Source organism: Mus musculus, chromosome 7, assembly GCF_000001635.26.
Source record: "Mus musculus strain C57BL/6J chromosome 7, GRCm38.p6 C57BL/6J".
In the NCBI taxonomy this organism is placed as follows: Eukaryota; Metazoa; Chordata; class Mammalia; order Rodentia; family Muridae; genus Mus; species Mus musculus.
In genome coordinates this window covers 16,414,555-16,441,554 of record NC_000073.6, presented here as the reverse complement: position 1 = coordinate 16,441,554, position 27,000 = coordinate 16,414,555, and the positions used below count along the sequence as shown (strand labels likewise).

At 50.0% G+C, this 27,000-nt stretch overlaps 1 protein-coding gene across 11 annotated transcripts in view; it reads right to left on the bottom strand.

Annotated features, from left to right (window-relative positions):
- Positions 1-3,858: 3,858 nt before the first annotated feature.
- The window catches only part of Zc3h4 (zinc finger CCCH-type containing 4), a 38,114-nt gene continuing 14,972 nt past the window's right edge, over positions 3,859-27,000 (bottom strand). For 7 of the 11 annotated variants that reach the window (XM_006540108.4, XM_006540102.4, XM_006540107.4 and 4 more), the window contains 13 exons: positions 24,563-24,782; positions 24,154-24,264; positions 21,175-21,397; positions 20,048-20,199; positions 19,270-19,366; positions 19,038-19,177; positions 17,597-17,707; positions 16,189-16,300; positions 15,735-15,844; positions 12,206-12,564; positions 11,645-12,024; positions 8,533-8,781; positions 3,864-7,534 (listed from right to left, as the gene is read on the bottom strand). In XM_006540108.4, coding sequence (XP_006540171.1) covers positions 6,045-7,534; positions 8,533-8,781; positions 11,645-12,024; positions 12,206-12,564; positions 15,735-15,844; positions 16,189-16,300; positions 17,597-17,707; positions 19,038-19,177; positions 19,270-19,366; positions 20,048-20,199; positions 21,175-21,397; positions 24,154-24,264; positions 24,563-24,782 — 3,754 coding nt within the window. In that variant the 3' untranslated portion in view covers positions 3,864-6,044. Of the gene's footprint in view, positions 7,535-8,532; positions 8,782-11,644; positions 12,025-12,205; positions 12,565-15,734; positions 15,845-16,188; positions 16,301-17,596; positions 17,708-19,037; positions 19,178-19,269; positions 19,367-20,047; positions 20,200-21,174; positions 21,398-24,153; positions 24,265-24,562; positions 24,783-27,000 lie in introns of all 11 variants that reach the window. The other 4 variants (XM_006540106.4, XM_030242688.1, XM_030242687.1 and 1 more) reach the window with 2 other exon arrangements.

The window sequence follows — 27,000 nt, the reverse complement described above, 5'->3', positions numbered from 1 at the left end:
AAAACACCCATACACATAAAATAAATAATCTTTAAAAATGTATGCAAGTGCAGTTTTTGTGCATGATGGTGCAGTTCCCACAGAGGCCTGATGAGGGAGTCTGTTTTCTTGGGTGTGGAGGTAGAGGTGCTTCTTGACTGCCAAATATGGGTGCTAGGGACTGAACTGGGGTGTTGCAAGAGCAGTGAGTGTTTTATTGTTGGTTTTTCTTTGTGTGTGTGTGTGTGTGTGTGTGTGTGTGTGTGTGTGTGTGTGTTGTTTTGGATGTTCAATACAGGGTTTCTGTGTAGCCCTGGCTGTCCTGGAACTTCCTATGTAGATCAGGCTGGCCTTCAACCTAGAGATCATCTGGCCTCTGCCCCCTGAGTGCTGGGACCTGGGACACCCCCTCTCTCCTCAGGTAATATTTTAACTAGTGGAGGAGTCTTCCTAAGGGATCACTCAGGGGATAGAGTTTACTGCATGCATCAAACTAGTTCAGCACAGATCAGCTCACTCATTTTCCATACTTTGTAGACTGTGTTCGAGTAGAAACATGGTGCTACCAAGGGGTTGCTAAAGGGAATAACTTATTTCCATTGTTTAATGGAAGTTTACCATGTTGTGGTGATCTGAGGTTGCCAACAGATTCGAGGTGCATAGCTAAAAGAGTCTTCGTGCAGAATACAGGTGATGCTCTTAGTTGCCCAGTGCACTATTTGAAGAGGGATGTGTGCATAGTTCAAGTCAAGTGGAGTTCCAGTTTACTAAATGATTCCCTATGCTTAACTGCCTCTCTAGCCAGTAGAACCACATAGTTATTTACCCCTTCATTCATTCACTATGTAGGTCAGGCTGGCCTTGAACTTGCATGTTGGGAATTGGTTTCAATGCTTTGAATTAAACAGCACCCCCCCCCCCAAATCAGGAATGTGTGTGTCTCCAGTTGGTTTTTGATCAATAAAGAGCCAACGGCCATGGGCTGGGCAGGTAGACTGAGGTGGGACCTTTAGATTTGAATGAGCTAGAAACTGGGAGAAAAGAAGAGAGAATTGTCGTGACTCTGAGGAGAAGGATGGGACGAGAGAGCTGCAGGAGAGAAAGCCAACTAGCCATGTGAGAATTTGGGTAAATGGCCACTGGCTACTTCCGCTATTGGGCCTGGGGTGTCAGGGGAAGGTTTAGGAGTCTCAGGAGTAGCAGAGGGGAGCATTTGCTAACAGGGGAATGTTTAGGGTGCCCATCCTCTGAGCTGGTCACAGCATGTCAAAATTAACTGGAGCCTGAGTGTGTGGCTTTCATTCTTGAATTCAAATTGTTCCTGGGTGGGTGCACATGTGCGACTTGCCAGGAGCCAAAGCTGTGTAGCTAAACTTGCCACTACGCTTGGAGCCATCCTCCTGCCTCTGCCTCTTAAGAGCAGGAATTATAGGTATGCACTACTATAGCCAGGTGTAATGGCTTGAATATGTTTGGCCCAGAGAGCGGCACTATTAGGTGTAGTCTTGTTGGGGGAAGTGTGTCACTGTGGGGAATGGGCTTGGAGACTGTCCTCCTAGCTGTCTTCTCCTAGTTCCCTTCAGAACAAGATGTAGAACTCTTAGCTCTTCCAGCACCATGCCTGCCTGGATGCCTCATGCCTCTGCCATGATGATAATGGACTGAACCTCTGAAACTGTGAGCCAGCCCCGATTAAAGGTTGTCCTTTCTAAGAGTTGCCTTGGTCATGGCGTCTCCTCACAGCAATAAAACCCTAACTAGGACATCATTTCAGTTTAAACCTAGATTAACTGAAGATAAGAATTCCACCTTCCTGCTCCGTAGGAGCTCTGTTCTCCTCTCTCCCTCTTAAGCTTCACATGTAAACTTCTTTCTGAAATGTAAAAATAAAATAATTCCTTCCAGGAGCTAGGGAGATGGCTTGGTGGATAAAGTGTTTGCTATGCAAGAATAAGGTGCAGAGTTTGGATCCTCAATGCCTATATAAATGCTGGGTAGACATGATGCTCCACCTGTAATCCCAGTGTATTGGTGGCAGATACAGGACACCCCATACATATATACACACACACAAAGAATAAGTTGGCTTTTGGGCTCTACTCCCAGCACCACATAAGAGGGCCTGGTGGATACACCAGTAATCTTAGCACTGAAGAAACAGAAGGTAGGGGCTTCGGAAACTCGCAGTCATCTATAATTGTTCAGCAAGTTAAGCGGCCAGTATTAATGATCCTGTCTCCTCAAAAAATAAAGAGCACACCAAGCTGGGTATAGCACCATATAACTTGTAATCCCAGCACTTGGGAGGCAGAGACAGACAGATCTTTTCTGAGTTTGAGGCCAGCCTGGTCTACAGAGTAAGCTCCAGGACAGCCAGGGCTACACAGAGAAAACGAAGGAGGATGAGGAGGAAGACAAGGAGGAAAGAAAGAAAAAGAAAGAAGAAAAGAAAAAAGAAACTGGGCAGTGGTGGCACATGCCTTTAATCCCAGCACTTGCAGAAGCAGGCAGATTTCTGAGTTCGAGGCCAGCCTAGTCTACAGAGTTCCAGGACAGCCAGGTGTACACAGAGAAATCCTGTCTCAAAAAAAAAAACAACAACAAAAAAAGCACTGACTGCTCTTCCAGAGGTCCTGAGTTCAATTCCCAGCAACTACATGGTGGCTCACAACCATCTGTAATGGGATCTGATATCTGATTCCCTCTTCTGGTGTGTCTGAAGACAACTACAATGTACTCATATAAATAAAATAAGTAAATCTACATAGATTAACTAATTAAACTATTTTTTAAAAAGGCTGTAGAACAGCCAGGCTTTGTGAGACACATCTATGATAGAACTATACAAGCAATAAAGAACAAGAAAAAGAGACCAAGCAAAAACTGAAACCATCACTGCACCTAACCCCCTGAACAGTTAGCATGTTTTACCTTACCATGCTGAGGAACACGCGTCGGACACATCGGCACACCTCTCTTAATCCATGCTAAGGCTGAACATCTGTGGCTGTCTTCCAGCTGCAACTCTCTTCCCTGATCCCAGCACCACAAATGTGACTGTGTAGTGCTGGGCTGGGGATATATCTCAATTGGTACCATACTTGCTCAGTGTGCATAGAGCCCTACACACAGCTGGTAAGGTGCCACATGCCTTAGCACTTGGAAGATAAGAGATGGGAAATTCATGAGTTCATGATCATCCTTGGCTATATGAAGGCCAATGAAACTCTCAAAAGAAAAAAAAAAAAAGACAATTAACCTAGGCTTGCTAGGCTGGACAAAGATCCAAATTCAAAGTTCACTGAACCGGTACAACTTGTTAAAGGCCAAGTTAAACCATCTTCAGTAGGGTAATATTTGTAAGGGTTTGTGTGTGCATTCTGTACACACACAGAGAGAGATGGTAGTTAGCTTGTTAGTGTGTACCTAGAAACCTAGCACACAGGAATTGAAGGCCGAGTTTCAGGAATTCAAGGCCAACCTGGAGACTGTCAGAGGGCTGAGAGCACAGTAGGTGGGTAAATACAGCCACAGGCAGCCTGCATGCATTTCTGAATGTATAATCAGGGTTCTAGTTATATGAAGTCTTACATGACTGATTTTTTTTTTTTTCCTTTCATCTCAGGTCTAGCCCAAGCTGGCCTCAAACTCTGCATCCTCCTGCCTTAGCCTCCTAAGTGCTAGGATCACATGCCTGCACACCTGCATTGGTTATCACTGTTATTTGAGTGTCTGAGGGCTGGGGAATGTACCAGGCCTGGTGCTCCCCAGAATGCATGAAACCCTGGCCTTCATCTCACTGTAATGAAACAAACCAGACAACTCCCCACCCTCCTTCTTTGTTCCCTGACAGGGCAGAGATGAGACTAGACTCACAGACTGTTTAAAATAACTGCATCCTTTAATGGCAGTAATACAATTACTGGATTAAGAGACCACATGAGAGAGAAGGCAGGTGAGGTTTCTGGAAGACAGATACTGAGTACAAAAGGGGGTGGGAGAGCCATGCGACGATCATTGTAAAAATACAGTACGTTATATACATATTTGCACCATCGACTTTCAACTCAGAAATACTATTTACACATTTGTTACAATCCTGGTTAGAGAACAATTTTTCTTTAAAAGTGTGGCCTGATGGTGAGTGGGGAGTCAAGCGGATGTCCTTGCCCATGAGGGTCTTCGGTTAACTGTTCCAAGAGGAAAGCTCCAGACTCCATCTTACCCACAGATTTCAGCCTTAAAAATTCATTTAATTTTTCTTTAGCAAAAGGACAGTTTTCTTTTTCTAATATAGACCAGACTGGCTTTGAACCTGTAATCCTCCTGACCCTGCCTCCTGAGTGCTGGGATGACAGGTGCCCACTACCAAGCCTGGCTTTTACAAAAAGGGGGTTTTCAAAGGGGTGTCGGGACCCAAACACTGCCACACTGTACTCACCCTACCTATCCTATGCTCACCAGGGCCCCAGCCTTGGCCTCAGGGCCTCGTGGCCAAGGCTGGGGCCCAAAGACAAATCTCATTGATGATTGTTTAAGAAAATAAAACAAAATAAAAAACACAAGACAAACCAACCAACTTGATCTTGGTGCACTGACCCCAAGGGTTGTGAGGCTGTGGGGCACAAGCCCCTCCCACCCTGGCTACAGGCCCCAAACTGTTTTGAAGGGATTTCTCTTTGGGGTGTGGAGGGTGGGATGGGATGTGGGAGCCTGTCCCCTCCCGAGGTGGAGGGGAATCCACTGGCTGTGTGCGTCAGGTCTCCTTATTAACAAGAAGGAAGCAGTTGGGCCAAGAGACCCAATATAAAAGAGGCAGCCTGCAAGAAAGCGGACTTGTAGGGCCTGGTGAGTGACTCAGAGAAACCTTCTGCAGGTCTTACCCAGTTCCCTGATCCAACCTTAGGGAGAGGGTCAAGGAGAGTCTCTGCCCCTTGGCGCTCCCACCCCCATTCTTTGGACAAGGCCAGCCCTAAGGAGGCTAGTGGTGGCGGCTGCGGGAACGCCTCCACTATGTGGGATATGGCAGGTAACTCTGGGCCTCCCCACTTGAAGGGGCTTGGTCCCTTTCCTAGAAAAGGCCCAACACATCAGCTGGACACCTGCTATTTCCTCAGGTCCCATTTGGGGAAGGACCTATTAATCCAACACAACAGATCACTGATGCCCAGCTTCTGTCAGCTTGGGAGGAAAAAGCAAACACTATCCGGTACTCTACAGATAACATGGCTAAGGGGTGTGGAAGCAGCTAGCAGACACACTGTGCCAGGGCCACTCTTGGCCTCTCTCCTTGGGGGTCTGGCAGGTGGCCACACCACGGATCCTTGAGCTGTCTCGAGGGTCAGGCCAGTGGCACAGGGTAGGTAATACTGAGGGAGAATGCTTCAAGGGGCTGTCCCACTCCTGCCAGGCCTGCTACCCCACAGGTCTGTCTACCAAGAGTCTCCCGCAGAGCTGGTGGGTGTCACTTTCAGGACAGACAAACCCTGGATGGACAGACGGACGGAGGATGTGGGATGTACAGGCTAGAGCAGGTTAGGGCCAGAGGGTTGCCGGGCCCTTTCTCTCCTGTTGACATTTTCTCACTTCACTGTTGCTTTGTCCTGAAGCAAGCTGTCACAGGCTGCATGCTAGAGAGGACAGTTGACCCTGGGGCTCTAGGAACTCCTGCACCAGCTTCTCCACGATGTGATGTGGTTCTGTCAAACTTGCAGCAGCACAGGGTGAGTGAGTGGCCGTCAGTGCTTCCCCAGACAGCTATGCATCCCTCAGTTCCAGGGAAGTCCCAGGCTGGGTACTTGCCACTATCCAGTGCAGGGTATAAGTTGCTCACTGGGCAGAGGGGAGCCCAGGAGCCTGCAGCACTGACCAGAACCCAAGATGGTTAGATACAATTTATGACTCAAAGAAAGTACTATTTAAAAATGGGGAAAAAAGGGAAGAAAAATGTGAAGAAAGAACACCCTGCCCACCTGCCCCACCTCCCGCCTGTAACTCTGGTTGCTGCCCTTAAATGTCACCCTGGGAGGGTGGTGGAGTGGAGGGAGCACTGGCCCCCAGTGACACTACTGGCAGAAGGGGGAGGCTGTGGGGTCAAAGCCTTTAAAAACGTCCTTCAGGGATCCTGCATCCTGCTCACCCTCACGGGCAGGGCTGTTGCCAGCAAAGGGGCTCCCTGTGCCTGTTTTGGGGGCCGGCTTTACAGTCCCAAAGAGAGTGGGCACTGGCAGGTTGTGTACCCCAGGCTGGGGTGTGGCCCCCTCAGGGGGCGGGGTGGATGAGGCAGCAGTGGGGGCTGCTGTGGCCTTGGGCCGGGGCCGGTTGTAGCTATTGTATCTGTCCGTGGCTGTGGCCCCATCTGTGCTGGCCTTCCCTGTCTCTGGCTGCTCCAGGGCAGACTTTCGGACAAACGGAGGCTCTTTTGCCTTGGAGGCTGAGCCCTTGCCATTGCCCTCAGGACCCTTGGGCTGAGCACTTGTGTCAGAAGCTGGCTCTGCAGTTTTGCCACCTGCATTGGGAGTCCTTGGGTCATATAAGCTGATACCACTCAGCACACTGCTCTGCCCGCTGCTGCTGCCCTGGCCCAAGCCACCAGCAGCCAGCACTCGGGGGTCATAGGGAGCCGTGGCCGGTGGGGATGAATCCCCGCTTGGGCTGGCAGCAGGAGGCGATGCTTCAGTGGGACAGGGCTTGGCTGCACGGGAGGCTGCCACAGGATCTGCTGGCTTCTGTAATCTGGGGTCAGTAGGGGTCTTCCGCACCCTCGGATCACTGGGCTTTTCACTCTGACCAGGGGTATTGACATTGACGGTCTTGAGGATTCGAGAGAGGAGTTCAAAGTCAGGTAGGTTAGAGCCAGAGGTGCTGGGATCTGTGGAGCCTGGACGCTGCCGGGTGTTTGGAGGCCCAGGGGGTGTGGAACGGTGTAGCCTAGGATCTAGAGCAGGTAGGGACTGCAGGGCAGCAGGCACTGGGGGCACGTCCTGCTTGGGGATGGGCAGGGGGATCAGGTCTTCAGGGTTCCAGAGCACTGTGCGAGCAAAGCTCGGCTTGCTCAGGGTCACATCCTTCTTGATGTGGCTGAACTGTTGCAGCTGAGAGCGAGGGTCCCGTAGTGGGTGTCCAGGCAGAGGGTCCAGGGGAATGTTCACCGCCTTTTCACGCAAGGCTCTCTCCCCTTCCTCCTCTTCTGCAGGGGGCTGTCCTTTTGAACTGCTGGGGCCTGCAGGGCTGGAATGAAGGCTGCCTTCAGCCTTGGAGGTGGGCAGAGCACGAGCCAACCGAGGGTCAGAGGGCCCCGAGTCCCCTGGGCCAGACCCTCCTGAAGTCTCTGCATGGCGGCTGAGTCTGGGGTCCCGGCTGAGGCGGGGGTCAGACAGCCGACTTCCTGTGGGGTGTCCCTTCTGGAGACGGGGATCCCCCAGCCCACTGCTGCTCGGTTCCCCAACTGAAGCCTGGGGTCGGCTTGACGTCTGTTGCCTCAAGGTCTTCAGGATGGATGTGACACTGCTTCCCCCTTCATCCTCATCACTTGAGTACCAGTTTCCAGTGTCACCTGAGAGAGAGCAGAGCAAACAGAGAAAGATGAATGGCTGCATACCAACAGCCCTCTTGTACCCCTAGGTATCCCTGATGTGTGGTTCTGTGCTCATAGATCTCAGCTAGCATCTCCTATGGCCCCAGCTGGGAGCAGGGGGGTGGCATGGCCTGGCTCTGGGCAGTGACATCATTGTGGTTTCTCTCTCAGACCAGTACCACTCCTGGTAGGCAGTCTGACCTGAATATCTCACAATCACCCAAGGAAGTTCTGTCATCAACTTGCCTGCTAGACACTCTAGGAAATGGAGGTAGGGTACCATTAAGTAAGGGTAGGGGTGGGCCTTAGTCCCCCCACCCCTGCCCGAAGGCCTCTTCCCACCCTCCAAGCAGATCTAGTCCAGACTAATATGGTTAGACCAGCACTAGACACTTCTCTCTGGAAGTTTGGATAAGAGCCATGCTGACAGCTCACACACACACACCCCCAGGCCCCTCAGAGCGGCTCAGGGGTCAGGGAAGGGCAAGTACAATCACAAACAGAGCCCAGGAGGGAGCCACCAACTTTGTCCTTCCTCCTGCTGACCCCACTAGCTTGCTCCCAAGTTCCAGAGAGCCCTGGTCCATTCAGCCCTGAGGTAGAAGCCACCGGGTGACCACCTGAGCCTGTGACTATACCACTCATGATCTGTATCTCTATGGCTGGCTGGTCCTCTTTTGGTTTTGGCTTCTCAAGTTTGTAACCTAGGGATCAGGCCATGAGAATGTCTCTCAAGCGTCTTCAGGAAATGCACCGTCAAAGCTAGCAACCAGCCCGCCACCCTCCTCCATTGAGTCAGGAGTTTTCGGAACCCAAGATACAGAGGAGCAGCCCTGGCCTCTATTTCCTCAGCGTGAAGCAGCAGCCCAGGACAGGGCCTCTCTGCCTAGCTACTTTCAGACACAGCACCCAGCCTAGGTGGCCCCCCCCCTCGTCCCTGCACAGAGCCGGCTGGGCCCCTGCCGGGGGACACATGCCTTCCTCATTCTCCCGGTCCTGCTTGCTGCTCTCAGCCAGCCTCCTCGCTCTCTCCTCCTCCTGCTGCTTCTGCTGGATCCTCAGGTACAGGGCCCTCTGAGCCGAGGGCAAGAAGTCGGGTACACCGGCGCCTGCCTTCGGCCGGCCTGGGGGCCCTCCCTCGGGGAAGCTGTCAGGCTCCAGAGGGTGCTCAGGGAAGAGGGGCTCCCCAGGCTGCCCCGGCAGCTCTTCGTAGTGCCCGTAGTCCTCTGTGGCAGGGAAGAGGGTTTGTGTCGGGAAGGCCTCCGTTGGAAAAGCCAAGCCTTGTGGCAAGTGTGAGGATGAGGATGGCCACCCGTCCCTTCCTCCTCCCCAGGCATGGGTGCCTCGAGAGTCCAGCAGGAGCCCACAGTGGGCCAGCTGGCAGGGAAAGGATGAGGCTCAGGGAGGACATGATGGATGCTTATGGATGTCAGCATAACTGCGTGCATACACCTCAGGCAGGATTCCTGTAGACAGGCCATATCCCTCTCAGGCTGGGTAGCTGCTGCTGTCCTCACAGGAAGCAGGCTTGGTTTATCATCTGCCATGAGAGGTCTCATGGTTTCTTGCAGGTATGTCTAACATTGTATTGTGATGTTGTCATCTACCAAGTTCATGCTTGAGAAAGCATGGAATCAAAGTAAACATAACCTCACACATACACATACACACACACACAAGTTCTAATCTTGTCCATTTTTGAGACAAGAGCTTACTATGCAGCCCTGACTGTCCTAGAACTCTCTAAACGGATCAGGCTGGCTTTGAACTCACAGGGATCCACCTGTCTCTGTTTACCAAGTGCTGGGATTGCAGGCATGAGCCACGATGCCCAGCATAGTCACAATGCTAAGTTAAGTTTAAGAGTTTGTGTTGTGCTACAGTGCCAGCCTCTCTCAGCCGCATGCTGTGCCCACACTGCAGGTTGGACGTGCCTGTGAGAAAGCCACTGTACCTCCAGAAGCAGAATCAGAAGAGAACAAAGCACACTAACACCTCAGTCTAGCTCAGGATTCCTGACAGCAGAGCTACTGAGCACGCGAGCACATGGAGGGAGGGCACGGCAGCTCCCCTTGCATGGCCACAGCAAATCCTCCCTCTCTCCCTCCCCAACCAGCTCTGCTATGTACAGCAGACACAACATCACTGTCTCACTGGGAGTCCCTGGAGTGTAGGGTGGTGAGCTATAGTGCCCAGGTTTGTCAAGAGTCAACTCTGTCCCTTGCACATGTGATATGACTCTTATCCCGCTGAGAGAATATACTAAGTATCACAGATGTGGTCCATTACACCAAAAGAGGCAGTCTGGTATTTTAAATAGTTTAAACAGAAAAACTGGGGACTCAGAAGATGGTTCAGTGGGCTACTGCCAGACAACTGGATTGCCACAACAACATAAAGCAAGTCAAGGCATGGCGTGGCCTGTAACATCAATACTTGGTAAGTAGGCAGGGTGTCCCAGGATCTAGCTAGCTATACGAGAAGTTCAAATGAGAAATAGGTCAACGTGGCCTACACATACCTGCCTACTGCTTATGTGCACCCCACATACACATATATATCACAAAGTGCAAAACTGGTAAGATCTCACACAGTGACAGGTGGCCTGCTGCCAGGGCCTGAATTTAGTCAGTACATGAACTCTCCGCTCTAGCTACTCTAATGAGGAGCTGGGGATACAGGCTGAGGCTTCACTTCATAGAACATCAACCACCAGAAGGCCAATGTACAGAAACCACAGCAGCTCTGTGCTCCAAAGAGTAGGTCCTGGAACTCACATTATAAGCTCACTTTCACTGCAGAGACACCTACCATCAACAAGACAACTAACTCAGGACAGGCAACAGCACCTCCCTCAACCTTGGTGGCCTGCCTTTTCCCAGCATCTCCTGAAACCCACTCTTAACCATGCACTGTGAATACACTGTGGATACGTATGCTCCCACACAGGCTCCTTGTGCTCTGAGGCAGCAGTGATCCTCACATCCAACACAAGAGCCTGAACTTGGGTAAAGGGCTGCCCATACTTGGCACCCACTCTCCCAGCTGCTCCTTCCAGGCCTACACAGCACATACATACAGGTCCTATCAGCTCCAACCTGCCAATTCCAAACCACGTGACCCGTCTCTGTACTCTTGGCTACCTCCTGGCTTCCGCCTAGGTGTATCTGTTACAGCAACTGCATGAGAACCTGGAAATTCCCACCACTGTGCTGGCTGACTGGCAGTCTCACTGTATCCTCCCAAATGTATCCTCCACAAGAATGCATGTCCTGCTGCCCCCTACTGCTCTGTAGAGCGGGCAATTTCACGGTGACACACACACACCTGCGTATGCTAAGATAGCGCCCTCTCATTCCATTATAGATGGCTACATAGCCATCTCTGCTTTCCTCAGCCAAGCTGGCCAGTGGTGTTACCTGGCCGCCTTCTCAGAGATGCTTCAGACGACTGTTCCTGCTACGGCTGTGACTGTATCCCTCCACTCTACACCGTCTTATGCTATTTTCTAACAATGGCTAATGCCAAAATGAGCCATCTGACCTCTGTCTGGTTCCCTCTACTAAAATGCAACTATAGCAAGGACAGAGACCACACACACTCTTTGAGCTTTGGCCTGGGGCAGGTCCCTCCTCCTTTCTGATTTTCCCACAGTCAGCCACAGCAGCTATTCTTGACTATACTGGACACTAAGGTTGCTCACATCACAGGACAGAGGCAAGAACCTGTCCAGCCGATGGTGTCATACAAGCACAGTTATTGAGCCCACCTCTACCCAGAAGAAGGACCTTGTCTAGGGCACCTGCCTTCCTCCTGACTGATCCCAGGCACCATAAGCACAGCTTCCTAAGGTATTTCTGCCTTGCTCATAATTGATGCTAAGACCTGAGTACTGTTTCCCTCACTGACAACAAACACAAGAGTCCTTCGGCTCCCACAAGGCAAAGGGTCCCATAATACTTAAAACACCTATAGAATGGGAATGGGACTGGAATGCTGCTGTAAGACTGGACAAGGAAGAAAAGCCACTTCTGATCTCCATCCCACTTTGGTGAGCCCAGCTCTACAGCCTAGCTGTTGCCTACATACCTGCATCTCCAACAAGACCAGGCTCCATTTCCATGCCCTCTTGCTGCGGGTAGAAGTTCTCATAGAAGTTCTGGGCTGGCGGGATAGGAGGCATCATTCCAGAATGTGGGGAGTCTCCAGGACCATAGGGCATCATTGGGGGGCCACCAGGACCCATGGGAGGGCCAGGGTTCATGCCAGGACCCATTGGCATGTCAGGATGCATGTCAGGGTGCATGTCGGGGTGCATGTCGGGGTGCATGTCAGGGTGCATGTCGGGGTGCATGTCTGGGTGCATGTCAGGGTGCATGTCAGGATGCATGGGTCCCCCCATTGGCCCTGGGGGTCCCATGTTGGGGCCAGGACCCATTGGCCCCGAGGGTCCACCAGGTCCAGGGAACCTAGAAGAGGAAATGGTACTTGTGATGAAGCTGCTAAGGAAAGGCAGCAGCTCCCAACCAGTAAACCTGCAGTGTTCACTTGGAGCCTGAGGCCCGGAGTCCAAATGGCGTCTGACAGCCTCATCAAGGGCAGAGCCCTGCCAGGCCAATGCTCCTGTGCTTCTGTGGACAATATACTCACCTCACGCCCAGCTTCTCAGCTAGCTGCCCCGTGGGCCGCACCACAATCTCAAACAAAGAGGGGATCTTCTTGTTGTACATGTCCTGCTGTAACTGTTGTGGAGACAGTGGCTCATGTGTTGGCAGGGACATCTGAGGAGGTCCAGGAGGTGGTGGAGGAGGTGGTGGTGGTGGAGGAGGGCCACCTTGCATGGGCCTGCCATTAGGAGAGGTGGGGGCTGGAGGCCCAGGGGGCCGTGGAGGAGTAGGCAGGAGCCCTACACCAGGAGGTGGCTTGGGCAAAGGGTTGATGCCCTGCTTCTTCAGCTCCTCTACCTCCTTCTCGTCCTCAGCGCCTGCTTCTGCATCATCAGCCAACATCTGTGGGAACCAAAGAAGTCACATCAGAAGGCTCCACCAAGTCAGACTGAAAAACTTCGGGCACACACCTGCCAAGGGCCTTAGAATGCAGAGCCTAGGACCTAAATTCATCTTCTTCATCACCCTGGGCACAGTGTACACAATTGTAATCTTAGCATTAGGGATGAAGAGGCAAGAAGATCAAGTTTAAAGGCAGCCTTCCTCACCACCACGGTTCCCATTTACAGTGTCTATAGATGACCTGAGACAGATTTGTCCAACAAGGCTTCAGAACACATTGGTAGCGCACTTCTCTCTACCAGCATCAAGTGTGAAAGCCCGGGCAATACCCTTAACAATCTGAAACAGCTACCAGAGAGGACAAGCCTGAGGCTCAACACTAGCAGGCATTGCTGGGTAACAAACCGGATGAAAGCAGTCTTCCTGGCACCCTTAGGGATGTCTTCTAACATGGACAGCTCTACAGCTGGCCTTCCCTATGTGTAAAGCCTTTTACAACACAGACCCTGCAGCCAACAGGCTGACGAGTCTGTTCCTAACCTGGTCTTCTAATCTGTGAGCCCAATGACATGAACATGGCAAACACACATGAGAAAATGACCAGAGGATAGGACATAAACTACCTATCAGCTATTTCAACACAGATGGAGAGAATTGTCCTTACAAACCCTGGTAGCCTTTCCATACATGGCCTCCCTCCTAGCAAGACCACTGCTTGTTGAACATTTCGACTGCTAGGGCTGAGCTGTGTCGCCAAACCTTTCATTAGAGCTGATGCTAGAATCCAAAGGTCTATTATCTAGGTAAAAATGAGAGTCATCACCAGGTATGGTGGCACATATCTTTAATACCAGCACTCTAGAGGGATAGGCATGCTAATTCTATGGATATAAGGTTAGCCTGGTCTACATACTGAGTTCTAGAACAGCCAGGGCTACAGAGAGAATTTGTCTAAAGAAAAAAAAAGTGCCGCTTGCCACTTGCATACACAAATAAGGTAGCTGTCACTAATTCTAAGCTTTGCCCAAACAAGAAATATACAAATGTACTTTAACCAATGACTGTGAGTGATCAACAAACCTAACCATCAGCTGAGGAATTCAACCTTGCAGACAACTGCATTGAACTGCAGAGACACACAGTGCTGTAAGCAGATCAAGAGTGCCCTACGGCATGCAAAAGTCACCCCCCCCCCCCCCCACACACCTGCTTTACTCTGTAGTTCTACTTAGAAGACACTTGTCCTCTCCAGTCAGTGAGGGGTACAGGCTCTCCCACAGAGTTACCACCTGTTCCCCATCCCTATGATACCCTGAAAAAGCAAACTATAGGGACATAAACCATATGGGCAGTTATTAATGGAAGGGAGGAGAGACTTATAGAAAAAGAGAGGGCTTTCAACGGTTGGATAAACTGTGTGTGTGTGTGTGTAATGTCTATATTGTATAGAGCAGACACAAATCTACATGTTGGTCAATACCCACAGATCTGCTGGGCAAAACCTGGTGGTCCATGCTTGTAATCTCAGAACTTGGGAGCTTCATGGGTTCTTCAGGGAAGGATCATGGGTTCAAGAATGACTGTAGATATGTAGTGAATTCAAGGGCCAACCTGGACTACTCAAGACTATTCCAAACAAAAACAGCCAGTCTACGTCAGAGCAGCTGAAGCCCTGCCGCACAAGGGAGAAAACAGGCGCCTTTCCCTGGGGTGAGGGCTATCCCCCGACAGACTTGGAGGTTTACATTTTGTACTTCAGCATAAACTTGACACCTAAGCATCTCTACAGCCATCCAGGTAACCATCATGGCTCAGGTCATGCCATTTAGCCGAGTTGGCGGTTTGTAAAGAACTCAACTGTGCTGGTGAGAAGATACAACCAAAGCCAACAGAAGAGACTTCCAGGAGACTGCCAAGGTAACAGCAGTAGGACCTGTGATTCTGCATCAGAGCTTCTTTGTGATGCGGATTCCTGTTAGTGACATTACTGTGCTGGCTGAGAACACTCTCAGCGTGGGAACTATGTGCAAACGAGGAGGTAAGCAGCTCACAAAGTAAGCAGGTCTCAACACTTTGTGTTTTTCTTTTTCTCCTTTCTGTTTCTACATTAAAATTCAAAATTTCAAAACACTTTTTCCATTAAAAAAAAAAAATCTTTGCTCAACATGGTGGTGCACACCTTTAATCCTAGTGCTCAGGAGGCAGAGACAGGCGGATCTCTGAGTAAGAGGCCAGCCTGGTCTACAGAGCGAGTTCCAGGACAGAGAAACCCTGCAAATGTATGACAAGAGGAGGCAGGAGGAATCAAAAGGTCAGCATGGGCCACAAAGCAAAACTGTCAAAACAAAACAAAACAAAAGAAAAAAAGGGGGGTGGGTGGGCTAATGCAAATTTAAATAACAGAGAAAACACTAGTACACACCTCTAATCCCCACACTCATCCCGGTCTACGTGTGAGCTCTAGGTCACCCAGGACTACATAGAGACCATGTCTTTATTAAAATATACATAGATATGTAAAACAATCCTCCTCCCAACCAAACTTTAAAAAATAAAACAAAACTACAAGAAAAACTAAACTGACCAAGGGGTCAGGCCTGGGCTCCTGCTCCTGAGTGTGAACACTGAGCCTCCAGCAGGGGGCGGCCTCTAATCAGACACTGCTGGTCCTTCCACAGGCCAGTGGTTACACTCTAAAGGGACCGGATGCTGACCATCAGCTCTCAGCCTGATAGGCTCACAAAAGGAATGGCAAAAGGAAGCATCCCCACTAACTGTACCAATCTGGGGAAGAAAAACAGACACTAGGATGAGTGTCAAATGGCACCAGGTTTGTGAGCTCCTGGTCCCACTCCCTTCTTCTCTACATGAGTCCCTGTGACTGCAGAGACACTGGCATTTCCAGTCTCGGGGCATCTCAGTCTCTCTACACAACACAACACCATAAGGTGACAATCCTTTCATTCCACTGTCCCCTAGGGAATCCAGTGCAGCTGCCTCAGGTCTGCTGTTAAAGCAGCGTGACCCTTGCCCCGCGTCTCCTGTAGGAAGATGTATGTATGTACAGATGGATGTAACTTGCAACAGACTCTGATCTTGCAAAGGTTGTCTGTGCCGACAGAGTGGCGTCAGGCTCCTGTGGACTTTGCCCGTGCCACCTCAAGCATTACCTTATCTAGGAGCTCTCGTGTCTCTTCTGTCAGCGGGTCATGGGAGAACATGCAGTCGTCACCATTGATGCAGTTCCCAGTGGTGTGGTATAATTTACACGGAAAGTCACGTTCATGACTAATTAAGGTAAACATTTCTTCTCAGAACCCACCCCAAAGAATTAAATAACCCCCTTCGTTTTGGAGGTGAGGTGACAGTTAGGGTTGTGCACTGGCTGCCAGTGGCTGTTCTCAACACTGCTTTAACTCCAGAGCAAGTTCTGGTCCACAGAGCTGGACTTGGAAAGGGTCCTAAGACTCTCTACAGAGAAAGGGACTAAAGGACGTGGGTTTCCTCAGGTGAAGCTGTGAACAGCTCAGAGAGAGGATAAAAGAGGCAGAAGGAAAGCTGAATGGTAAGGCCCCAGGAGCAGCAACACAAGACAGACACAGCAGACAAGACGGCAAAGGATATCATGCATGTAGGGGCAGTTCTCAGCACGAGCACAGAACCCCGTGATGTAAAATTTGCACAACTCTCGCTTCTTCGGTAGCTCAATGTCGTGGCTAAAATTGCAGTGGTCTCCCTGGAAAAAGAGAAGACGAAGTGAGTTCTGATTCACTTGTGTCTGCAGTGGGACCACAGACAAGAACATGTCCCCTTGGGAAAATGTAGTCTCCCAAATCCAGGCCCTGCTCCCTAGCCTGTGCCTTCTGCTCAGGCTCAACTTTTCACTCCTGTGTTTTCCTGATGCATCTCTGTCCTTCCTTTCACACCTACTCTGTCCCACACTATTTGCTGTCTGGCAATAAAAACTCATCACATAAGCAAGCTCTACATTCTGTCCTTCCTACTGAACCTTGGCTTTGAGGAAGACGCCTGCCTAAAACAATACCCCATTTTCCAACTTCTCTTGTTCTCTCCACAAAACAGGCAAAAGCTTCTGGGCGAGCGACGTCCTGAACTGAGACAGACAAGACCCAAAGCCAGGAACCTGATACGCCGCACATCAGGCTGGCCTCAAAGGCCAGTGACCTGCCTGCCTCAGAATCCCAGAGCTGGGATTAGAGGCCTGCGCCACCACTGCCTGGCATCCTCCTAGTCCATGGATATAAAGTTCAAAAGCGCAGCAGTCATTATACAAGTACAGTCCATGGTGACAAATGCCACAGATTTAAGAAAGGCGTGGAAAGGAAGAGTCTAGGTCTCCAGGGAAACACTGAGCACTGCAGAAGCCTTGATTCCTGATCTGAATGACAAACAAGTATGTGTTGAAACCAGTACAGTCAAGACTGAGGACAAGCATGGTGGTGGCTGCTGCACACACCTTTAATCCCAGCACTCTTGGGGGAGGCAGAGGCAGGCAGATCTCTAAGTTTCAGAGCAGCCAAGACTACACAGAGAAACTAAGAGTAGTAAGGACTATTTTACATATTTCATATATTAGTCTATAGGTTTAAATACCTACTTCCTGACTTCCAAGGGAGCAGTAACTCTCAGACATCTATGCCACCTGCCTGCTGCCTTTGTATCACTATCACTAAATGGTCACACGTATCTCTTGCACAATGTCCAAGGCTGATTCTGTCCGGAGTCTTTAATAATCCCTTTCCAATCCTCAAGCTCAACAACGTAATGGGAACAGAGTAAGCCCTGAGGACTCACTTGAAACTCTAGAGACTAGACAAAAATTTCTACCAGAAAGCACCCCTACACCTCAGACTGTCTACACAGCTTGTTCTGGCTCTTCTACCGTAAGCAGAAATCCGAGTACTCTAGGCTGCCCAGAGGTCTCCTGGCTGCAAGGTGCCAAGGGCCGCTATCACACAGTCCTTCCCATTCCCAACAGTGTGGGTCACATGTCCTCAGGCGGTACACTTACCCAAGTGCATCGTCCCTCCACAAAGTATTTGCAGATGACTTTGCCTTTCTTGTCAGACTGCTGGTGGGGCTTGTCATGATCACTCCGCCGGTAGCTTCCGCCACCACCGTCCTGTGAGTAATGCAGAAGAGGATGGGAGTGCATCAAGTATAGAGAGAACAGGACAGGTGCAGACAGCTCCTGTCACACCACATGCAATACAGTACCCAGATGGGAAAAACTCTGGCACCTGAGCTGGGCAGGAATGCACCCCTCCTAGAGAGAATAGCCAAGACTTTTCTGGAAACTCTCCTGAACAATCCTGCACCATGTTAACCTTCCCATTTTAGAAACTCAAGATGGGGGCTGGTGAGATGGCTCAGTGGGTAAGAGTATCCGACTGCTCTTCCGAAGGTCCGAAGTTCAAATCCCAGCAACCACATGGTGGCTCACAACCATCTGTAACGAGATCTGACTCCCTCTTCTGGAGTGTCTGAAGACAGCTACAGTGTACTTACATATAATAAATAAATTAATTAATTAAAAAAAAAAAAAAGAAAGAAACTCAAGATGGCTGCAGGTATTGTTTCAGATAGAGGGCTGTACAAAAGGGCATCACCCTGAGAAACTGCTGAATACTGATCAGCCCATGGGTAAGAGGTTGATTGGGACAGGGGACAGGATCAGCCTTCACAGAAGAGCTCATTAGAAAACAAAGAGCCAGGGTGGTGGTGGCACATGTCTTTAGTCCCAGCACTCAGGAGGCAGAGGCAGGCTGATCTGTGTTTCTAAGGGCAGAGTGAGTTCTAGGACAGCCAAGGCTACACAGAGGACACTCTGCCTCAAAAAAACAAAACAAACAAACAAAAAACCCACAAATGAATGAATGGACGAATGAATGATGGTAAGATAAAATAAAGGAAACAACAACAAATCTCAAAGTTGCCTTGATCAAAGCCTCAGATGACAGGGCCTGGAGAGATTGATCACTAGTTAAGACTGGTTAACAATTTGAGGTTCAGTGGCTCTCTGAATTCAAGGCCAGCTTGATCTACAAAGTGAGTTCCAGGATAGCCATGGCTACACAGAGAAACCCTGTCTCGAAAAAGACTTAAAAAAAAAAAAAAAAAGGAAGGGAAGGAGGGAGGAAGGGAGGGGAAGGGAAGGGAAGAAGAAAAAAGAAAAGAAAGGAGATAAAAGAAAAAAGATAAAAGAAAAAGGAGAAAGAGAATGAGAAAGAACTGGCTGCTCTTCCAGAGGACCCAGGTTAAATTTCAACCCCTCACATGGTCATTCACAACTGTTTATAACTCCAGTCTCAGGGATCCAATGCCTGTGGGTACCAGGCACATACTTGGTGCACAGACACAGGCATCCAGGCAAACAGCCATATGCAGAAAAATAAATAAAATTAAGAAACACAACCCAGAGAATGCACATCAGATCTCAGGAGTGAACTTACACCCATGTCATCATCGTAGAAGTCCTCGTCATCATTCATTCCGCCCTTGCTCATTCCACCTCTGCCGCCTCGACCTCTGCCCCGGCCCATCCCCTTCCCTCGGCCTCCTCGGGAACCGCGGCCTCGGCCTCGACTCAACCCTGTGGAGAAGCCGAGAAGGGATTTAACTTCTCCCACTAAGCCAGCAGTGGGTGCAGCCCAGCCAGCACGTCCTCAGGGAGCCCTTGCCCACCTCGACCTCGGCTGTCCTTGGACCTGCGGTACTGGTTCAGCTCCTTGGAATAGTCATCGTAATCATCGTCTCCCATGGGCTCCTCACTTTCTCCATACTGGATTCCAGAGAAACAAGGCAAAAGTGTCATGCGAGAGACAACCCTGAGTTAACACTGGGTGGCAGCCATGTGTGCTGGGTGGTCCCAAATCCCACGCTTGAAGCCTTTTCACTTCAGACTCTAACTCCATCAGGCAGAGCCAATCACAGTGCCTCTGGGCACATGGGACAGCTGTACAACTTCAGGAAATGGGTCACGCAATGGATATAGACGGAAGGGACAGAATGGTGTGTATTCTGTACATCCCTCCCATGCCTGCCATAAGAGGCAGGAGACATTCTAGAAGACTCAGAGAAGCCCTGTCTCAGAACAGGGTTTTTGCTATCTACCTTTTCCTGCTTCACCCACTAAGGTTTTTTGGTTTTGTTTTGTTTTTTTGTTTTTTCGAGACAGGGTTTCTCTGTGTAGCCCTGGCTATCCTGTGTAGACCAGGCTGGCCTCGAACTCAGAAATCTGCCTGCCTCTGCCTCCCAAGTGCTGGGATTAAAGGCGTGCGCCACCACTGCCCAGCACCAAGAGGAACCTTTTAAAAGTGTGTCTGACACTCCAAGTCTTCCTTCCCTTGGGTACCCCACCAACATCCTCTGGTCTTAGTCTCAGCAAGCCCACCCAAAGGACTCGTAGCCCAGAGAACCTGCCAATCACACTGCTGGCCCCAAGAGCTATGGAAAACCTTACCTCTATCTCCTCTTCATACAAGTCCTCTTCGTCCTCTGGGTGCTCTCCCATGGAGCCTCGGCCTCGGCCTCTGCTGCCCCTGCCCATGCCTCGGCCTCGAGATCCTCCTCGACTCCCACGGCCCCTGTAGCCCCTGCCTCGGCCTCGGCTACCTGTGGGGTGATTGGAACAGTGAGCCTCACATGGCTACAGACTACAACAACAAGGAAGATAGGGTCCCATTTCCTATGTCTTCCTTGAGGCCTCCTCCTTTAGGAAGCCATGCAATTTGGCCCATTAAGACTACAGTGCCTCTAGTTCCCTCGAGGGATGACTTGGCACTCTGGACACACAGCTACTCCTGTCCTCAGTAGCTGGTCTCTCACTACCTGTCTATTCATGGCTGCACTGTCCAAGACAGCAGGCACCAACCCTATGTGGCTAAAAATCCCAGCGCTATGAAGGGTACCAACTATCAGATCTCGATCAGATTTTAAAGACTTATGGAGAGAAAAGCACGGTCTTGGAGTCTGTTGTAGACTCTGGTACAACTCAAGTGTAAGTAAAGGAGTGCTGCTTCCAGCCCTGTGTGAGGCCCACACCAGGGCCTGCGCAGTGGAGCCTGCTGCACAGGTGTCCAAGAGCAAACGCGGACACAGCACTTTCAGCAGTAACCTGGATCACAAGGCTAAGAAACCAAGCTGGAAGATCTTTAGAAGCCTCTATCAGCTGGCAGGGTTCTGTTTATTGTTTCTGTTTTTTTAAAGAACCACGGAGGGAGATTGCCTTCCCTCATCTTGCCTTATGCCTCAGGCCACAAGTTTATCAGCTTTCTGAGGTCCAAAGTCCAGAGGTAAACACCTGGTCAGGTGATGAAAGTCCAGGAGTGGAGGTAGGCAGAGCTGGGGCCTCCAGCTCTCCTCAGTCTGGCCCAGATGAGGGACACTTACTACCCCTGCTCTGTCTGCTATCCCAAGCCCCGAGTGTATAATTTTTGTGCACTTCAGCTATCTTTGAGTGACTGCCTAGCTAAGGCTCAGTATAAGCTGACTGGAGCAGTCTCCTTGACTCCTTAATCTCCAACCGCACCAGCCACACTGCCCCCGGAGAAGTAATGAGAAGGAGAGGAGGGGAGGGGAAGGGCTCACCTCTGCCCCGGCTGCTGCCCTCCTTGGCACGCCGGTACTGGTTCAGTTCTTTGGTGAAGTCGTCATAGTCTTCCTTACCCATGTCCTCCTCTTCATCCCCCTCGTACTCCCCATACTGCTCATTCTCGTAGTCCTCATACATGCTGTAGCCCTTGCTATCCATCTTGGAGTAGGACTTCTTGGGCAGGGGTGCGTTGTGTGACGAGGAGTACTGCTGGTGGGACTGTTCAGGTGAGAGTAGGGGAGAGAGAGAGTCAGTGCGCGTGGCCTGCATCAAGCTACTTAGGTCACCTCAGGTCTCAGAACTTGTGCGTTTCTCTGGAGTCTCTACTATCCCTGATTTACCACTGGTTCTTAGCCTCTCTACAGACATGTTTATCCTGATGGGCTAGGGGACAGCAGTACATGGGGGACATGTCTGTCTTTAAGAAATGGGCCAAGAAGCTGGGCAATGGTGGCACATGCCTTTAATCCCAGCACTTGAGAAGCAGAGGCTAGCGGATTTCTGAGTTCGAGGCCAGCCTGGTCTACAAAGTGAGTTCCAGGACAGCCAGGGCTACAGAGAAACCCTGTCTCAACAAACAAACAAACAAACAAACGGCCAAGATTTAGAAGGAAAGAGAAACAGGAACCCATTGTCCCTGGAGAAGCAAGAACAAGGATGCAGGGTGAGCAGAGCTGGGGAGAAGCTGGAGTCAGGAGGAGGGGTGTCCTTGTCCAGGCTTTCTCTAGGGCCTGTGATGTCAATGAATAGCCTCCTTGGTAGCCATAGCAGACTGCTACTTCCAAAGATACCTTCCAAGATGCCTTTCCAAAGGTGACAATGTGGTCCATTCAGCCAATGAGGACCACCTTAGCAATGGAAGTTATAGGCAATGAAAACACTTCACTGCATTGTGGTTCTGAGACAGTGTCTTAAGTACCTTACTTAGCCTGGAACTCTTTTTTGTTTTTTTGTTTTGTTTTTTTTCCTTTGGAGGGAAAGTGGGGTGGTAGTGGTGGTGGTAGTCTAGCACTCTTGGTCTGTCTTCATACCCCAGTTGTTGGGATTACAGGCTTGCACCATCATACTGGCTTTAAACACATTGCTACACAAGGTGTAAGAACCCTGTCCATAGTCCCACCCACATGGGAAGCTGAGGCAGAAAAACTGTTTGAGCCCAGGAGTTCAAGATTGCCCTTCTTGGGTAAAAGTAAAGATTTGGTCTCAAAACTCAAAACAAAACAGAACAACAACAGGAGCAAAAAACCTATCTCTCAGCATATTTATAAGAAAAAACTAGCCACACCCACTCGCTATAAAACATACCACTGGGTGGCTTTGGTGACAGGGCTGAGGAGGGTTTTAGGGCAGTAAAATCCACTGTCCACAACGCTCAAGAAGCTGCAGGAAACTAATCCAAGTGGAGAGTACAAATGGATACTAATGTGTCCACATCCACTCATGAGCTGTAACAAAGTAGCATACTTGTGCAACATTTCGGTGACAGGCTGGGCTCAACTGCAAAAGGAAACCCACACTCACTACAGAAAAATGCAAAATACAGGTAAACAGATGTCGACACTCAAGCTTCCTAGCTTACTCAGACCCTCCCCTGGTATGGAGAAGCCACTCTTCTCAGTAATCAGTCTCCAGTGCCTTACTCATCCCTCCGTCTGCTGGGGTGCATGGCGCTGTCTCGGGAAAAGGCTTTAACAAGTACCATCCCAGGGCTGGAGAGAGAGCCCAGCAGTTAAGAGCACTGGCTGCTCCTCTAGAGAACTTTGGTTCAGTTCCTAGCACCTATACAGAGGTTCACAACTGTAACTCCAGTTCCAGAGGACGCATTTGGTGCACAGACAGACATACACAAGAGACACCTGAAACAATGGTGCACAGACAGACATACACAAGAGACACACTAAAACAAGAAAATGAAGAGATTTTTAATAATAAAAAAAGGTGCCATCACACCCTGCCCAGTCATTTTTTTTTCCTTTTCTTTTTTCTTTTTCCTGGTTGTTTTGTTTCCTTGTTTTTCCGAGACAGGATTTCTCTGTATAAGAACCCTGGCTATCCTGGAACTCACTCTGTAGACCAGACTGGCCTCAAACTCAAGAGATCCACCTGTCTCTGCCTCTTGAGTAGTGGAATTAAAGGTCTGTGCCACCCCCACCCCATGACTGTAAAAGACAGGGTTTTGCTGTGTTGCTCAGACTAGGCTCCAACTCTCTTATTATTTATTCTTATATGTCTGAGCATTCTGATGCACGTGCACATGTACACCACATGCATACAGTGCTCAGGGACCACAACTCCCAGAACTGGAGGTATACACAGTCAGAGCCACTATTTAGTTCCCGGGTCCCCTGCGCTTAACCACTGAGCTATTAATTCAGCTTCTGACTCTAATTCTTATTCCTTCTGCCTCGCCTATCCTAGTCCTGGGATTACTAGTTTGTGTCAGCACTTCCTGTTTGTATTTAATCTTCTATGCTTTATTATTAGTATTGGGGGCAGTGGTGCTGCCCATGACCATGAGCACAGAAGCAAGCACTAGACTACTAAGCCTTGTTTTTTCTCTTATGTTTTTCTGAGAGTGAAAGTATATACACACAGGGTAAATTTATGGTTAAGTTCAGAGTTGTAATGGGGTATTTAACTTCTAACTGTACAGCTCTGGAGATAATTAACTCTCCTGGCCAGTTCATTCTCTTGCCAATTTCCCACAAAAGGTCACTTAGGAACAGTTGAAAGCAGTCAGCTGTGATCTGGACAAGTTAGACATAACTGTGTCCTGCCAAGCTATCGGAGAGACTTGACACTGGGCAGGCTCAGGAGCAGCCCTTGTGGAGAAAGCCACTACCCTGGCTCAAACCCATACATTCCAACTGTCTTGTTTCCTCATCCATAAACAGGGATGAAGATAACACCCACTTGTCTCTAGGGCACCATCCACCTGTCCCATACCAGAAGACACAAGACACAGTGTCACTCACTGGTGCGTATGGGGGACTATAGTCCCGGTACTTGCGGTGACTCTTCTCACTGGGGCTGAAATCTGAGTCATCTGAGAAGTCCGAGAAGTCATCGCTGGAGGAAGCATGGCGCTGCAACGACAGTGATAGAGGGAGGCCACACTACAAGTGAGTGTGTTGTTGGCAGGCCACCTTGGCACAGCCAGCCCCAGGACAAACAATGCTGGAATGCGCCTGAAGGACTGCGCTCAGCCTGAAAACTCCTCCCCTGGGGGCACTAAATGGCAACAGAGCATAAGTTCCAGATCTTTATAAACTGTCCCCAGGCCGTGGATACTAGGAAAGGTTGATACATAGAGTACCTGCTGGGCAGACAGGCCAGTAGGTCCTGAGCCAACAGGTGAGGTGTGGGGCACCCTCGGGGACCTACTTTGTGCTTAGATTTCCGCCTTTTCTTCGAGCGCCTCTTTTCCTTCTCCCGCTCCTTCTTCCGCTTCCGCTTCAGCCTCCGGTGAGACTTCTCCTCCTCAGAGTCGCTGTGGTGCTTCTCCCCCTTCTCCTTCCGACTCCTCTCTTGTCCTCCAGGGGGGTCCTGGACCTCCTCAGCCCCGTCGTCTTCCAGTTCACCTTCTTCCAACTCACCATCTTCCCTGCAAGCCAAGCCCAAACCCTGTGAGCTCAGGGGCTGCAATGGAGCCGTTTGAAGGATCTAGGCTGGTGAGGCAGACGGCAGCAGAGAGCCCAGAGGACATGGGGAACAGCTCTAGTGGCTGCAATAGGCCCCAGGAGGACACAGGGCCAACCGTGAGGTTAACTGGGTCACAAGAGGTGGAGGGGTTACCACCAGAAGGCAAGGGGTACAGCTCAGTGGCAGGGTTCTTGCTTAGCACACAAGAGGCCCTGGGTTCCAGTCCTAGCCCTGAAAAATGAATAAATAAAAAGCCAGGCTAAGTCAGGCATGGTACCACAAGCCTTTCATCCCGTCTGCCTCTGGGGAGGCTGAGGCAGGGGTAGAAGGAGCTCTGACTTTGAGGCCAGCCTGGTCTACATAGGAGTTCCAAGCCACCCAGTGAGACCCTGTCTCAAAAAGAAAACCAAACAGAAAAACAACACTAATAAAATAAGGAATAAAAAGAAAGGTGCTAGCCGAGCGGTGATGGTGCATGCCTAAATCCCAACACTTGGGAGGCAGAGGCAGGTGGATTTCTGAGTTCGAGGCCAGCCTGGTCTACAGAGTGAGTTTCAGGACAGCCAGGGCTATACAGAGAAACCCTGTCTCAGGGGAAAAAAAAGGTGCTACACTCACAGGGACAAACCTACTTCAAGTTTCCCCACCATTCCATAGCCTAAGTGTTCCCAGCAGAAAAGCAGGTCCTGCAGCCACAGAACTGAAGAATGTGTCCCTGGGTGCTACCACAGGCTCTGAGTGGCCCAGCTGCCCAGCTCCCACATCCCTCCTTTACAGCATTACTTAAAACCTACTGGACCACGGAAATTCATTTGCAGGGAATTCCAACTGGCAGACTCTGGTTTATAGAGATAAACTTGTGTTCCATTAGGGCCCAAGATGGTCAAGCAAGACGCCACCGGTGATGAGTCCTCCCTTAGCTGACCCGTTCCCTCTCCCAGCTCTCTTCAACCTTGCCTCTAAGCACTCCTCCCACCGGTCTCAGGAAGTTTTCCTGACTTTTTCAACTCCAAGTCACTCGGTGCTCAGTACTTTGGAAAGTAAAAGCACTCACCTAACCTAATAAGCTGAGTCACCCAACAGGTCTAAATAGCTATGGATAGGCTGGGGGTGGGAGCAGGTATCTGTGGGTGGAGTCAGTGCAGGGTCAAGAAAGCAGCAGATGGAGGAGGAGTCCAGTGCCCAAGCCAAACCCACAGACACAGATGCTGCTAAGTACAGAAGTTGGTAGCATGGAAAAATCCTTTAAACTTAGCTAGGAATAATGGGAGACAGAGGAAAGCTGATCTCTTGAGTTTGAGGGCAGGTGACATGATATCAGGTCAGCAAATACACAGTGAGACCCTGCCTGAGAGGGGAAAAAAAGATTTTTAAAGCTCCCAGGCCTGCCTGGTGGTACACACCTTCAATCCCAGCACCCAGGAGGCATAGACAGGAGGATCTCTGTAAGATCAAAGCCACCCTGGTCTGCAGTGAATTCTAGGACAGCCAGAGCTACAGAGAGCCCGTCTCAAAAGACAAACAAACAACACACAAACATACATTATTTTACAGCTCCCTATGTTCCTAATGACAGCAGAAAGGTATGTAAATGGACATAAACGCTCCTTACATCTCAACTAATAAGGAACAAAAAGATGATAACAGTGGCAAGAATAAGGGAATTGAAGCTGAACCTGGAGAAGTGCAGGCTGAAGGTCAGCCTGGGCTACTTGACTAGCATGCAAGAGTCTAGGGTCTATCCTATACCACACAAAAAAAATTACTTTTCAAAAATGCAACAGAAGCCAGGCACACACCTTTAATCCTAACAATCAGGAGGCCAATGCAGGCTAGGACAGCCAGGACCTGTTACACAGAGAAACCCTGTTTTGAAAAACCAAACAACTAAACCGGAAAAAAAAAAAAAAAAACCCAAAAGGCTAACCAAAAATCAGAATAGGGAAAAGAGGCTTTGTGGAAAGAGAAAACAACCACTTAGAAGCCCTGAGGGTCATCCTAAAGGGCTCCAATGGAAACAACAGCCTCTCTTTCTCTAGCCCTCCACAGCTTCAAGAGGCGATTCTCTAATTAATCTTGAGCCCAATTTCAAAAGCCCCAGGCTTGGCCCCCAAAGACAGACAAAGTAGAGGTCAAGGACAGCACTCACACAGCAGGACCTAAGGTTCCTCACACTTTGT